Source organism: Geotrypetes seraphini, chromosome 9 (assembly GCF_902459505.1).
Source record: "Geotrypetes seraphini chromosome 9, aGeoSer1.1, whole genome shotgun sequence".
NCBI classification, from domain to species: domain Eukaryota; kingdom Metazoa; phylum Chordata; class Amphibia; order Gymnophiona; family Dermophiidae; genus Geotrypetes; species Geotrypetes seraphini.
In genome coordinates, this window is record NC_047092.1 from 163,034,696 (window position 1) to 163,050,098 (window position 15,403).

Genomic DNA, 15,403 nt, shown 5'->3' on the forward strand with positions numbered 1-15,403 from the left:
AAGGTTGTGAATTTTGGACGACCTGAGGGTTGGAAGGTGGATAGGTATTGTTATAGCTCATAATATCTGAAAGAGGGGAGAAAGAATTTGGAAGGGGGAAGTTGGAGTATAATATAGAACTTTTTTTGATGATTGGATGTTATACGCTTGATGTTACTAGTTGGTTGTATTTCATACTGGATGGTATATACGTTGTTGATTTGTGCTTTTGTCAAACTGTTTGAAAGTAAAAGCATCTCATGAATTTTAATTTGTAGCACGATTTAAACTACTCATGCATGTCACAAATTGTTCTAGTATGCAGTCGATCCAGAATCTTGGACTAGGAGTCATTGCAATAGCTGCTGGTGCAATAATGGATACCAGAGGATACTTGTTTCTGGAAATCTTCTTCGTTGCATGTCTGTGTGGTAAGTACAGAACACCAGCAGAATGATGACTTTTGTGCAATCTTGATGGGATTTCTGCAAGATTACTGTGTTTTTTGCAGGATCTTGGTTGCTGTGCTGTGAGCGTTGGGGCTGTGAGCGTAGGATGGCAATTTCTATACAAAGGTCACAGGGTCTTACAACTTGGAGATTTCTTTTGTTATTATTGTTAGATTTGGATCTCTGTGGGTTTGATTTTCTATACAGTGAATGCTGAATCTCTGGGGGTTAAGAACATAAGCAGTGCCTCCGCTGGGTCAGACCTCAGGTCCATCCTGCCCAGCAGTCCGCTCCCGCGGCGGCCCGAACAGGTCACGGCCTGTCTGAGACACCAGAAGGGGCCCCCTTGTCACCTTGGTTTCCCATTGAGTTTTATCTTCCCATCGAAGTCCTAACCCTCCGGTCTTGCACATGCACGACCTGGTCGGATTTCTATACTTATTACTTGGTTTGCTTTCTATACCTGTGTTACATCCCAGCACCTCTCTCAGTATCCCACGATCCCCCTATCCCTCAGGAATCCGTCCAATCCCTGTTTGAATCCCTGTACCGTACTCTGCCTGATCACTTCCTCCGGTAGCGCATTCCAAGTGTCCACGACCCTTTGGGTGAAGAAAAACTTCCTTGCATTTGTTCTGAACCTATCTCCCTTCAGTTTCTCCGAATGCCCCCTCGTGCCTGTTGACCCCTTCAGCCTGAAGAATCTGTCCCTATCCACCCTCTCTATGCCCCTCATGATCTTGAAGGTCTCTATCATATCTCCCCTGAGCCTCCTTTTTTCCAGAGAGAAGAGCCCCAGCCTATCCAACCTCTCGGCATATGGGCAGTGTTCCAGCCCTCTTACCAGTTTCGTTGCTCTGTACTGTGACACTCTCTTAGCAATGTCAATAGGAGCATATTTCACTGTATAGCTTCATCAGTCCAAAGTGTTATATTTCTTTTTACTTTATTGTAAACTTTCCTTTATGTGTAACACCCTCTGTAGTGAGATTTGTTAGCATTAAAGCATCTGTATTTTAAAAGTTTAGAAGCTAAAGTACTTATCTGTATTCATATTGGGGGGGGGTACATTCTGCCGACACGAATCCATGTTTCACCAATACTGTATATCCCTCCTATGTGTTATCTTCCTTTCCAGGTTCTTCACGAAGGAAAGGAAGATTAACATCTCACTACAGAGTTTAAAATGAAATATAAAATATAACACTTTGGACTGATGAAGATATACGGTGAAATATGCTCCCATTGACACTGCTATATGAGAGTCTGACTCTGATCCTATAAATAGTGTTATTGCTAAGATATTTCTTTGGATAAGCGATAGGTTTATCTATTTCTCTATAATATAGCTTATCCCTAAAGTTTATTCTGAAATAGTGCCTGGAGTTCTGTACTGTGAGCATTGGATGTTCATGGTAGAGTTGATGGCTCCTAAAGAAACATCAAGTGAAACAAAAAAAAAAAAAAAAAAGGGAATAAATAAAATGCAGAAGAAAAAAAAAATCTCAAGTCCAAACGATATTAGAAAGGAAAGGCACAAAAGTCAACCATTGAAAAATATAAACAAAATTTTAATTGATAATTTAAATACCTAAAAATTGCACTAAATTGAAAAAAAGGCAAACAACGTACTTGGAAGCTGTTGCTTGTTTCGGTTTATCAAAGTGGCAGTTCACACTCTTAACCCTTTCAGGACCATAAGGATCGTAGGCCAATTTTTGTGGTTTTGACGACATTTTTATGGTAAAAAGGGCTTGCAGATGCCAAAAAATTGATTTTTTTTTGTGAAATATCATATTTTTTTTTTAAATCAAACTTCTGGCTTATGGACAGTGTGGCAAGTGAATCTTCTCGTCAATCTGGCAACGACGCTAATGAATGAATGTCGGAACCAGTTTGTTTACATAAAGGCAGTATCATATGGAATCCGTACATATCAAATTTAGAACTGTAGACTATCCCAATCAAAATTTATAGGATTTTAAAGTTATGGGACAAATATGTCCCTTGGTCCTGAAAGGGTTAACAAAATAAAATATAGATGTGTAGGGCAAGCAATATTTAAAGTGGTAGGAAATAGTTTTTGCCTCCTAATTTCCCCCATTCTTTCATACATCAAACTAAATGCTGCTTTTACGAAGCCGCGTTAGCGGCTTTATCGTACGCACATTTTTAGCGCGTGCTAACCCCCGCGCTAGCTGAAAAACTACTGCCTGCTCAAGAGGAGGCGGTAACAGCTAGCGTAGCCGGCAAATTAGCGCGCGCTATTACCCGCGTTAAACCACTAACGCGGCTTCGTAAAAGGAGCCCTAAATGGTTTGTGATTGTTAAATAAAAATGTAATATTAGGCAAAGGGAACCCGAGTAAATGCAGCACCAAGTTTTCAAACTAGTATGTTCTTATTTTTTTTAAAGGAACGAAGTTATCCAACACACATATCACCTATGTGAAAAAGTAATTTCTGTCTTAGTTACTTAACCAGTTGACCAGATTTTAAATGATAAATTATATTCAGCTGATTGAAATAAGCCAGGCTTTGATTGCGGCCAGCCCTGTTGGAGCTAAATTTCATGAGTGATATGGGTGTTCCTTATTGTTGTTCCTTAAATAAAAGATCTGGTGCCATTATCTAATGTTACACTGAATGGTTTCTGATCTTTAAACAAAATGTGACATATATGCAATAATAATGGGAATCGGGAGAGGGTAAAAGCTTAAATCACATCACTGTACCTTGTCAATCATGGTGAATACGTCTAACCAGTTCTCAAAAGTGCTTTAATCATCAAAAAAATGATAACTCCACTTGAAGAACCAATGACAACTGTAGAAGCTTCATATTCACCAAATTCTTCAGAATTTCTCCAGGAGTTGAGGGTGTATAGAATCTCTGTAGTCACTGTATATCACTGAAGTCACTAGTGCATTTTAGAAAATTAAGGAGACCTACTTTTGTGTTTAAGTAGTTTTCTAGGTGTGCATTGTTATACCTAATATTTGTATTTCCTTCTGTTTTCCAGGTTCATTAATAGCTGTAGTCATGCTCTATTTTGTAGATAATATGACAGGTAAGATCAATTGTTCTCTGCTGTTGCAGAGTGAACCATTCAGTCCTAAGGACCTACTCCTGGTACTTTTGTATTCTTTCTTTGCACATGCAAATCTACTCTTAAAATAATAAATAATTGGGTATAAAGAGAGGCGTAGTCAGTAGAAGGAAGAAGGTGTTGATGCCCCTGTACAGGTCATTGGTAAGGCCCCACTTGGAGTATTGTGTTCAGTTTTGGAGACCGTATCTGGCGAAGGATGAAAATGATAGGAGGCTTGCGCCAGAAGACGTATGAGGAGAGACTGGAAGCCCTGAATATGTATACCCTAGAGGAAAGGAGAGACAGGGGAGATATGATTCAGACGTTCAAATACTTGAAGGGTATTAATGTAGAACAAAATCTGTTCCAGAGAAAGGAAAATGGTAAAACCAGAGGACATAATTTGAGGTTGAGGGGTGGTAGATTCAAGAGCAATGTTAGGAAATTCTACTTTATGGAGAGGGTGGTGGATGCCTGGAATGAACTCCCGAGAGAGGTGGTGGAGAGTAAAACTGTGACTGAGTTCAAAGAAGTGTGGGATGAACACAGAGGATTTAGAATCAGAAAATAATATTAAATATTGAACTAAGGCCAGTACTGGGCAGATTTGCATGGTCTGTGTTTGTATATGGCCGTTTGGTGGAGGATGGGCTGGGGAGGGCTTCAATGGCTGGGAGGGTGTAGATGGGCTGGAGTAAGTCTTAACAGAGATTTCGGCAGATGGAACCCAAGCACCGGGTAAAGCTTTGGATTCTTGCCCAGAAATAGCTAAGAAGAAAAAATAAAAAAATAAAAATTGAATCAGGTTGGGCAGACTGAATGGACCATTCGGGTCTTTATCTGCCGTCATCTACTATGTTACTATGGGTTTAAATTTAAATATGGTTTACACAGGATGCCTAATCAGTTCATGGGAATTTCATCGTAATTTCATAAGGAGTTCACCTGGGTATATCCTCATCGCATGAGCACAGAAGTGCCCTACAGGGTTTTACTCACAAACATCACCTTCCGTCATCCTGGAAACCTTTTAAGTGTTAAAGTGCCTTTTTTTTAATACATATTAAGGAAATACATGATAAAGTGTCATGTGCAAATCTAGAATCAAAGAAATCATCAGTGTCCAATACAAATCGTTCAAATACAACAGTTCTTGTTGATAGCAGTTTCCTCTACTGATTCAAATATAAAGGAAAACTTAGGGCTCCTAGCAGCTTTATCGCACGCGACTTCTTTATCATGCGCTAAGCCCCGCGCTAGCTTCGTAAAAGGAGCCCTTAGCTTTCATATGTCCGCAAGGAGTCCAAGATTTTTCTTTTAAGGGGTGCCTCAACCGAATGCCTTATGAAATTATGAGGAAGTCCCATGAACTGATTAGGCATCCTGTGTAAACCATATTTAAATTTAAACCCAATTATTTATTATTTTAAGAGTAGATTTGCATGTGCAAAGAAAGAATACAAAGTACCAGGAGTAGATCTCCCAGATTACCAGAGATGAATATATCTGATTTATTCTGTGTTGTTGGTCTCTTTTCTCTTGTAAGATTGTGGAATAAATATTTAGGGCATGATTCATCTACGTTTGGAACTTTACAAAGCCGCATTAGACTTTTTTATCGCCGGCTGCGGTGATAAAAGCTCTGACATTCATAGAATTCCTATGAGCATCAGAGCTTTTACCACTGCGGCCGGCAGTTAAAAAAAAAAGCCTAATGTGGCTTCGTAAAAGGAGGGGTTTATTCTGTAAATTATTTTATGAACTTTGCCAAATAGAAACAATAAAGACCCTTTACATGGGTGTGCAGGCTGGTCCACGCTCATAATCCTAGCATACTGTACATCACCAAGTTCATGCAATGAAAAGGAAAATTGCTCTTTTGACGTCACTGATGTAGAAAACTGGATGGAAGAAGCCCCCATTAACTACATTCGTGTTGTGCAGTAAGGCAAAAATACTTACCAATATTTTGCTGCTGGCCATGCCTGGGCTGAATTCTGCACAGCATATGCTGAATTCTGCGTGTCCTACAGCGATGAAGAATTCTGCCCAAATTTTGTGCACATAGAATTCTGCCAGGAGTAAAATCAGGCAGTGGGCGGGAGATTACTAAGGCCAGTACTGGGCAGACTTGCACGGCCTGTGTCTGTATATGCAGTCAGTAGGCAAACACCGGACTTGGATATACTTGGTTGTGGAACAGAGCCCTCAGATACCTGTGCTGCTTGCTATGGCTTAAAGCAGATCTTTACAGGTCGGCACTTTTTCTTTCATTGGGCTACAGTCCACTTTTTTTAAAATTTTTAACTTGCATTTAAAAATTTTCTTATTGCATGTTTATAATTTTAAATTTCATGCAAACAAAACAGAGCGACACTTATCTTGTTTTTTAGTCGCTTGTCAGTTAGGCTCGAAAAGTTGGCCCGACGGGACCCGTTTCGCCACTACGACTTCTTCTGGGGTCGATGGGTTCGAGCTACAACAATAAATAGTAAAATAAGGAGTAAAATCAGGCAGTGGGCGGGAGATTACTAAGGCCAGTACTGGGCAGACTTGCACGGCCTGTGTCTGTATATGGCCATTTGGTTGAGGATGGGCTGAGGAGGGCTTCCATGGCTGGGAGGGTGTAGATAGGCTGGAGTGAGCTTTGACTGAGCCTTCAGTAGTTGGAACCTAAGCACAGTACCGGGCAGAGCTTTGGATTCTTGCCCAGAAATAGCTAAGAAGAAGAAAAAAAAAAATTTAAATTGAATCAGGTTGGGCAGACTGGATGGACCATTTGGGTCTTTATCTGCCGTCATCTACTATGTTATTATGTAAATCAGTGCTAGGCAGCAGCTAACTTCTTTCCCCACCCACTTTTTATGCTTCTAAATTTAAAAAAATCTAGTGACAATTGAGTAAATATTTATGCATGCAGCCCTAATAAATTTTCAAAGAGGGCAATTTATGAGCGTAACTCTGTCAAAGAAAGTGAGGAACATAAATCCTTCAAATATCAGTCCAACTCTGAATTGTTTAATTACACTGAACTGCAGGATAGGGTTTCTTGGGTGTCTGTAGTTGATATCTTTTTCTTCTAGCTGTTAAGGCAGTGATCTTTTAAATAAATGATTTCAGTGGCATGAACAATATTAACTTTTTATAGGAGGTGACCTTAACTTATCTGCCACAAAGAGGAGAAAACTACAAAGACTGACAGCAATAGAGTAAGTATATGATCTGGATTAAACTGTCAGAACCTGTATTAACTTTCTTAGTTATTTTTATATATATGTAACTATATAATATATAAATATATATATATTATTTTTAGTACAGTATTTATATATCACTTATAGTCTACATGGGTTACGTTCAGGTACTCAAGCATTTTTCCCAATCTATCTAATGTACCTGGGGCAATGAGGGATTAAGTGACTTGCCCAGGGTCACAAGGAGCAGTGTGGGATTTGAACCCACTGCACCACCATTTTTAGGCCCCTTATTTTATATATCTCTGAGGGAGAACTGGAGGTCCTTCTCTCTGTTTTACTGAATACTACATGCCGCCTAGAAGCCTAGGAATGGTTTTCATAGGTGTGTTACAGTACAGTACTCCCCAGATATTCGCGGGGGTTCCCTTCTAGGAACCCCTGCGAATGCTGAAAAACCGCAAATACAGTTTTTAGCGGGGGAGATAGGAGAGGGCAGCCGGAGCTCCAGCGAGTGAAGGAAATCACTCGTGGTATGCTCCGACCGCCTCTTCCTGCACTAAAGTCGGGCCTCACCAATCAGGAGCTGCTTTGACACGCAGCTCCTGATTGGCAAGGCCCGACTTTAGTACAGGAATAGGCGGTCGGAACATACAGCGAGTGATGTCCTTCACTCGCAGACGCTCCGGCTGCTCTCTCCTGCCGCTCTGGCTGCCCTCTCCTGCCCGATCATTTGCAGTCGGAAAATCCATGAATGACCGGGACCGTGAACAGCGAACCGCGACTGACTGGGGGAACACTGTTGCTGAAGTTTGTAGGCTCAGGAGCATTTCATTCCTGCTGAAGTGGTATTTGATTCTGTTCCATGCTGACTTAACCCTTCTGTGAAACTTTTTTCAGTCTTTGAAGACTTAGGGGGGAATTCATCAAAGAGTGCTAGTGCGTGCTAATTGATAAAGATGCCCATTCAAGTTTCAAGTTTAATATATATTTGATTGATCGCTTTATCGGTTTCAAAGCGATTTACACATGTTTAAAATTACAATATAAAAGAAGTTTTAAAAATAATTAAAGACAAACGAGACATAACAGTTACGAGATGAACTGGAAACATTGGGATAAGTAGGGGGAGAAATTACAATATATTTAAGCAGAGTGGGAAACAAATAAAGGAAAACACATATGGATAGGATAAGAGTAGGGATAATTGAAAAAATGTTATAGAGAGGAGAATAGATTAGTTCGAAGACTTGTAAAAATATATTAAATGAGACCTAATAGTATTAAATAACAAAGGCGTCGTTAAATAAGAAAGTTTTAAGTTTACTTTTAAATTTTTCTAAATTAAGTTCTTCACGTAGATAATTGGGGAGAGAATTCCAGGTTTGGGGAGCTGTGACTGAGAAGATATACTGCCGACGTGTATTGATTATTTTTAGCGAGGGAATTGTTAATAAGTGCTGTTCATCTGATCTTAAAGTTCTATTAGAGGAATAAGGGATTAATAATTTATGAATAAAAGCCGGAGTTTTAAATAGAAGGGATTTAAATGTGAGTAAGCAAAGTTTGTAATTTATTCTGTGGGCCACTGGGAGCCAATGGGCTTCCTTAAGAAGAGGCGTTATATGATCAAATTTATTAGCTTTAGAGATAAGTCTGATTATATTCCCATGGGTGTCTTTAGTGTTTAGTATGCAGTCTAGAGAATCGCATGGGGACAGAATTTGTCACACTACTTCAAACTAACTAAGGATAGGGACACAAATAATCACAATTTACCGCAAAATGCGCCCTAAATCGAACATTCAAGGGTCATATGGCTAAAAAAACCTCCACTTATGTGTCTTCACTGTATCAAAAACAGTGGTGAAAAAATGAGCACAATAGCAGCCTCCCAAAAAACACCAGCACGCCAAAATCTCACATACAAACATTGTGTGAAAAAAGATTGCAGCCCAGAGGCACAGTCAGAAATATTGCAACTTGAGCAAGGAAAAAATAAAAACTTAGCTGTCCACGAAGTCTCAGCTGTCTCCAATCAAGCTTACTCCCAAGCCTCACTACCCGGGCCTCGTGGGTAAACAGCCCACCACTGTTTTTGATATAGTGAACAACAACCTTATAAGGTACTGGTTAAAGTCTTATTCCTGGAATTGTCACCATATAGCATAAATCCAATATCAAATTCCAAGCTTCCAACCTTTAGAATATTCTTTCTATGCTACTCCTTTAAATCCTTAACTGATGTTGCTACTTCTGTTTTAGCCATAGACCTCAGAAACACCCCTCCTCTGTCCCATAAAGGTTATGATCTCATAACGGGGAGATTCATGTGTAACCGCCTCATCGGTCAAGGCTTAAATTTTTAATGGCTGATGCTCAATAATTTTATATTTATTTTGAACACTTTTTATACTTTAAAATGACTAATGAAGTTTATGTACTGATGTCACAATGGCTTTATTACCTTATACTTGGCCCACTGACCCTCAGGCATTGCATTGAAGAATGCTGGTGTAGAAGGACTGAGGTTGAGATAGACACTAAAGAATGACATGAGATGGTTTCCTGTGATACTGTGCATTAATGCAGTAGCACCCTTTGATAAATTCCCCTCTTAGTGGTCCTTGTGGAAAGGATTGCCTTTCCATGGGGGCGGGGGGCAGGAAGCAGTTTCAAAGGCTCCTATCTGTGGATGTCCAGTGTGTACAAATAATGCACACCGAGGCCAAAGGTCTCCTGAACCAGCTCCTAAAAATGTATCTGCTGCTTGAGAAAAATTCTGCGGGCCAGATATTTCCAGGTATTGAAAGTTTTTTTTGCAGAGGTGAGGTAAAAATATGGGCGGAGCTGTTTGCACTAATGTTCTGGCTAAGTGAACAAAGTAAACAGACTGGCATTTTGCTGGATTATTTCCCACTTATGCTTTAGTGTGTGTTTAGCCATTTAATTTTTGTATTCAAGCTCTAGTTTTTCTCTGTTTTAATGTTGCAGAATTCACATAATACAAGTTGTTGATTAGTTGTTGTTAAAGGCTTCAATGACTTCTGTTACCATAATGTTTTTCAGAAAAGAAAGTTGAATAGCTAAAGAAACCCAGAAGCACACAGTGTATGATCAGCATATGTCATCATGAAGAGGCCACATTAGCAGCCTTAGAAAATGCCATTGTTTAGTGGCTACATGCTGACAACTTGACACTGAACTCTGACGTTTGTTGGTGTGTTACTGAATGAAGGTGCTTTTATTTATAATTACAGGGGAGTGGGAGGTAGCTAGTCTCTTCACTTAGCTCTTAAATCGAAATCAATGTTTAATGCTTTTTAGCCTGAATTTTTCAAAGCTGCATATGGGAATTGTAAAGTATTTTAATTGTAGCTTTCCTTTGAACAGAGTAGCTCTATGTGTTTGGCCCTTCTGTACTCGCTCCAGACTGATGGAATTTAAGACCAAAGCGGTGTTATCATACTTGGATCCTTGCTTGTCTTCCCTCTCTGGCAGTTTATCTGAAAACCACTTCTGTCACAGCCGTAACCCGATTGCCACATTTGGCTCCTTGCGGCCTAGGAATCCTTTCCTTGCTGGAGAATGATACTGGCCAGCAAGGTCTGAATCTGTCGCTGTGTTCCTCCTCTTCCTCGGTGTGCTATTGCATTCGCTGACTTTTGTTTGCACAAGCCTGGACCCTAGGCAAAAATGAGCACATGGAAACAGCCGGATAAATTCAGCATAAGGGAATGACAAACAAATGTTAAGACCATATCATGATTTAATGGGTCAAAGAAAATGCAGCATTCCTTCATTTTCACCGTATATGTCTCCTGTGGAGTAAATTTCATTCTCATTTGCTGCTAATCTACATACTTGACGCTCGCATGTCAATTTTATCTTTCCATCTGTGAGAGGATGCAAATTCAAAAAAGTATCGCCATCACCTTCTGTCATCCCAGGCAGCGTCCTGGGACAAAGATTTAAACGCCTTCATTTTGACTTCAACCACTTACTTGAATTTTAGGAGGCATCTGGAAACTTATTTGTTTACCAAATATTTAGGTAATTTAAGTTAATTCGTCTCATTGTCCAATCTCTTTTGTAAACTGCATGGAACTTCACTGTCCTCCGGTATATAAGTAAATTGTAATGTAATACTGTTTTGGCATTTGCATTCAAATACCTGTTATCTTGGCTTAGCCAAATTTCAGCACGCATTTTATACTTTGAAATTGCTATAGGGCGTTGAACACTCGTTACCTCTGGTGTTCATTCTGTAGTTTTTTTTACACTAATCTGGTCTGGTACTAATCATTTAATATATTGTTTTGGTGATTTCTTTTATTGTTTTGTGGACATAGACCCCCTCTTTTACAAAGCCGTGCGGTAATGGCCCCAAAGCCCCAAAGATTTAAAGGGCTTCGGGGCTGTTGCAGCGCGGCTATGTAAAAGAAGGGGGAGAATGTTTTTCTTGCTCTAATAAATGTTATGATTAAACATGTAAAAAAAAACCCTAAAATTGCACTCACCCTTTCTAAATTAAATAAAAAACCATTGTATAAATAAATGTTGCAGTTTACTGTCTAATTTCTTATTTGTTACTGTTAGTTCTTTCTGCGCTTTAAATGTTACCCAAGCAAAAGGGTTTTTTTAAAAAAATTTGGTAACAAGATTTTTTATTTCATATATGTAATATGGTTATGGAATTGATTTTATTGCCATTCTGTCTTACAGAAGAGGGAAAAAAAGGGAAAAACTTAGGTGTCAAAATGAAGAGGATTTAGACAAACTCCAACCCATGAATACTTTTGGGTTAAGGAACAAATACCTTTCCAGGTTAGGAGCCCAGGTGTGGTTGCTAGGGACTCGGTATGGCTTTAGTAATTTTAATTTACAGAGTGGAGGGGAGTGGCTTAATGGTTAGAGGTGCTGCCTCAGCACTCTGAGGTTGCGGGTTCAATCCCAGTGGTGCTGCTTGTGATTCTGGGCACGTCACTTAACCCTCCGTTGTCCCAGGTATCATAGCTAGATTGTGAGTCCTCAGGGACAGATAGGGTAACTACTTGGAGTACCTGCCTACTATTCAAAGTATTGTAAACCACTTTCATATCTGCAGAGGAAAGGCGGTATATCAAACACAGAAAACCACAACCATTCAAGTTGTTTCCAGCTGTCTATACAAAATCCTTCAGTACCAGTGGGGTCTTGTGGCTCCCCTTGGCTGCAGGTGCAGCTTAGTTCAAACTTTGACACAATTTTCAGCACAATACATGCACAACAGCTACCGGCAGCTCCTGAGTGCGTTCCTTTTCGTGCATCACAAGAAGAGCTCATTAGAATACTAATGAGCTCTTTGTAATGCATTTGCATAGGGTTCTCAGGCCTGCATGCACTAAGAGGATCAGTAAGACTGTGAGACTTTGGCCAAAAAATCAGATCGGTAATTTAGAAAGAGCTGTTGATGCACTAAAAAGTTTGCATGCAAATGATTCATGTGTTCATCGTAATCCCTGACTCGGCCTCCGATTGATCGCAGTGAGATGGACTCTCACATGCACAGAGCCAGTAAGGAAAGCCTGAACTGCTAAAAGGCAGAGAAAGCCCCAAAAGCATGTGATATACAGGGATGGCCTAAGGCCCTGATTGGCTCAGATGTCTAAGGCCACTCCCAGTTGGATGGGACCTTAGGTGTCTGAGCCAATCAGGGCCTTGGGCTCATTCCTGTTTATCACATGTGATTCATGGGGAGGGGCCTAAGGTCCTGATTGGCTCAGACGCTGTAGGTGTTCAAATACTTTTATTTTTCCATTGATAACAGCTAATGCTCCTTTCATATTGGTCCTTGGATGAAGTATTGCAACTCATCTTTAGTATGCTTTGAAATAATAAACAGCGGTAGACAATTAAAGTTTCCTCAGTCAATGGTGTAGCGAGGGTGGGAGGTGCCCAGGGCGGTGGTGCCCCCTCCTGCCACACATACGCCCCTTTCCCCGTACCTCTTTAATGTTTGCGGCATGAGCAGCAACCCCAACCTGCTTCTCATGCCAGTGTCAGCACTTCCTCTGACGTCACTTCTTAGGCATGGGTCCAGGAAGTGACTTCAGAGGAAGAGCCAATGCTGGTGCGAGCAGAAGGTTGCGGTTGCTGCTTGTGCCGCAAATGTTAAGTTGGAATGAGGGAAGGGAAGGGGGTGGGGGACGGGAAAGGAGGGGGGGCAGAGAGGAGGACAGATGCCGGTGCCCTCACCAAGACAGTGCCCAGGGCGGACCACCTCCCCCTTACTACGCCACTACCTCAGGCAAAGTTTGTTTCTTTATACTGTTCTGGCTTTGTTCAGTTCTTGCCCTTTACAAAAAGAGTGGGTCCAAGCCCTAGAGTTCATTGAGGAGGCGGGTCTTATTTTTATCACCAATCAGAAAGTGTAAGATTGGATTAAAGCAGCTGTTGCAGCTCACCAGGGGCCTCCAGATCTTGTAAGCAATGCTGACTCTATATAAAAGAGAGCAACCCCCAACTTGGTACACTTGGACAAAGAGGTAGATTGTGCGGGTGACACGAAAGGGCAGGAAGGAGATGGTAAAGAGGCTAAAGATCAGGGTGGTATGGACTGCTCTGGATCGGAGGCTGGTGACCATCCCACTGGTCTCATTGGTACGGATCAAGGTTCTGATCATCAGGCCACAGCATACGGCCATGATACAAAAAGGGATCAGGAAGCCAGTCGTGGTCAGTGTTACACCATAGGCGAAATACTTGTCAAAGTTGTCAGGGCTGGTCATATCGTAACACACAATGCTGTTATTTATAATACCTGTGCGAGCATAAAGGAATGTGGGCAGAAGCTCAGTGGTCACCAGTATCCAGATAATGGTGGTGGCAACAATGGACAATTTTTTCATCTTGAAGAGCAGCGATCCAGTGGCGTAGAACATCCCTCAGGAAGCGGTGGACACTGATGCAGGTCAGAAACGAGATACCGCTGTACAGATTGGTGTAAAAGAGGAAGTGATCTAGCTGGCAACGCAGCTCGCCAAAGGACCAGCTGTCCTCGGTATCTCTCAAACTGTGTACCATGGCACAGTGGTGTGCCCCGAAGAGATTCTGGGTGTGTCACAAGAGATTCCTGAATTATACATCATTTAAAAAAATTCCCTTCATAAGTATGCATATGTAAGAGACAATGTTATGAGTGTCTGTGTGCGCAAGGCTATAACCGCTCAGACAAGCATCGTTCCTTGACGTGATTGGTCCTTGAAAACTTAACGGCAAGTAATTTTATTTTTATGCAGTAGTTATCCTAACTTCAGCATGAAAGCAACCAAAGCTTTGTTACCGTTTGGATCTTCTTATCTTTGCGAACTTGGATTTTAATCCTTCTCCGGAAATCTCCGAGCTAAGCATGCAGTGTTCACTTTGAGAGGATTGAACTCCACAACAAGTGGCCAGGAATGACAGGACTTGTTCTACATTTTCTCAGGAAATGAAACACACATTTTTGCATGAACTGGTGATTAAAGCTGATGCACTCAATTCATTCTTGCTCAGTAGGTAATGTGGTTAAATAAATCTGTACATTGTTATGCAAACTGTATCATCATCTTCAGAAATAAGAAAACAAAGTTGGGTGGTGAGAGCAGGTGGTGTTCTATCCTGATGTTGCCAACTCATAATTTAAATAGGAGGTATGGAGGAAGATTCATAGTGGGGACTGAACCCTCGGGAGTTCATTAAGTTTACCTAGTGGAAAGTCTATCCATTCACCCGCATTGGATCAACCAGCTGCTATTTATAAACAAATATTTTCAGGTAGAGCAGCAGTGGTTAGAGTTAATTAATCCCTTTGGAAAGCAAAATAGCAACAACAACATTTTCAGGGTTTTTGTTGAAAAAGTGCTCTGAATTATTGCTGCTATTTGGATTAAATCCCCTTTTCAATTCAAAAGTTGGTCTGGCTAAAATCCGTCTCTCCCTAGATCAGTGGTCTTTATTGCAAGGCCTACAATCCAATGGTGACCCTCCTAGACCTCTGTGGCGGTACGGGGAACCAGTGCAGAACATACCCTCCCCCCCCCCTCCGCCATCGAGATCCGGCACTTTTTGTTTCCAAAGCTACAGTCCACTCATCGGGCTGCAGGTAGTGTGAATGAAGTAAACACGCTGCCTTCAGCAGCACTGGAAGCTTTCCCTCTGCTATAGCTTCCACAGTAGGAATGGAGAGATGCCAGACAATGGGAGTGAGGGATGGGAGAGAGAGAGAAGTGGCAGGGAGATGTCAGGTTATGGGGCTGAGAGGGGAGGAAGTGGGAGCAGATGCTGGACTAGAAGGCGCTGGGAATAGTAGAACCCTGGTGGAGAGGGGTGGCAAGGAAATGAATGAGGATAGTGAGGGCAGAAAGGAGCGAGATGAGGAAAGAGAACTAATGGATGAAAGAAGACGAAAATTTGATAGGTTGTTGAAAAGTAAAGAGAATGGTAAGAGAGAAGCAGAAAAGAGCTAAAAATGAATAATATATGCCAGATGCAGGTGTAGTGAGGGAATAGGGAGGAGAAAAGACAAATAGGTGCTTGAAGAATTAGCAGGTGACAGGACAGCAGAAAAGAGAAACTGCAACCAACATGATGGAAAAATAAAATGTCCAGAATGTTTTAAATGGAACGAGTTCCAGAGGATGTTGTAACAATGGTTAGTATAGCTGGGTT

General features: G+C 41.1%; 1 protein-coding gene across 1 annotated transcript in view; it reads left to right on the top strand.

Moving 5' to 3' along the window:
• Positions 1-11,266, top strand: part of MFSD1 (major facilitator superfamily domain containing 1) — a 57,586-nt gene extending 46,320 nt beyond the window's left edge. Inside the window, exons 13-16 of the mRNA XM_033958778.1 lie at positions 298-410; positions 3,450-3,497; positions 6,667-6,727; positions 9,782-11,266. Coding sequence (XP_033814669.1) covers positions 298-410; positions 3,450-3,497; positions 6,667-6,727; positions 9,782-9,794 — 235 coding nt within the window. The 3' untranslated portion in view covers positions 9,795-11,266. The remainder of the gene's footprint in view (positions 1-297; positions 411-3,449; positions 3,498-6,666; positions 6,728-9,781) is intronic.
• The last annotated feature ends 4,137 nt before the right edge of the window (positions 11,267-15,403 follow it).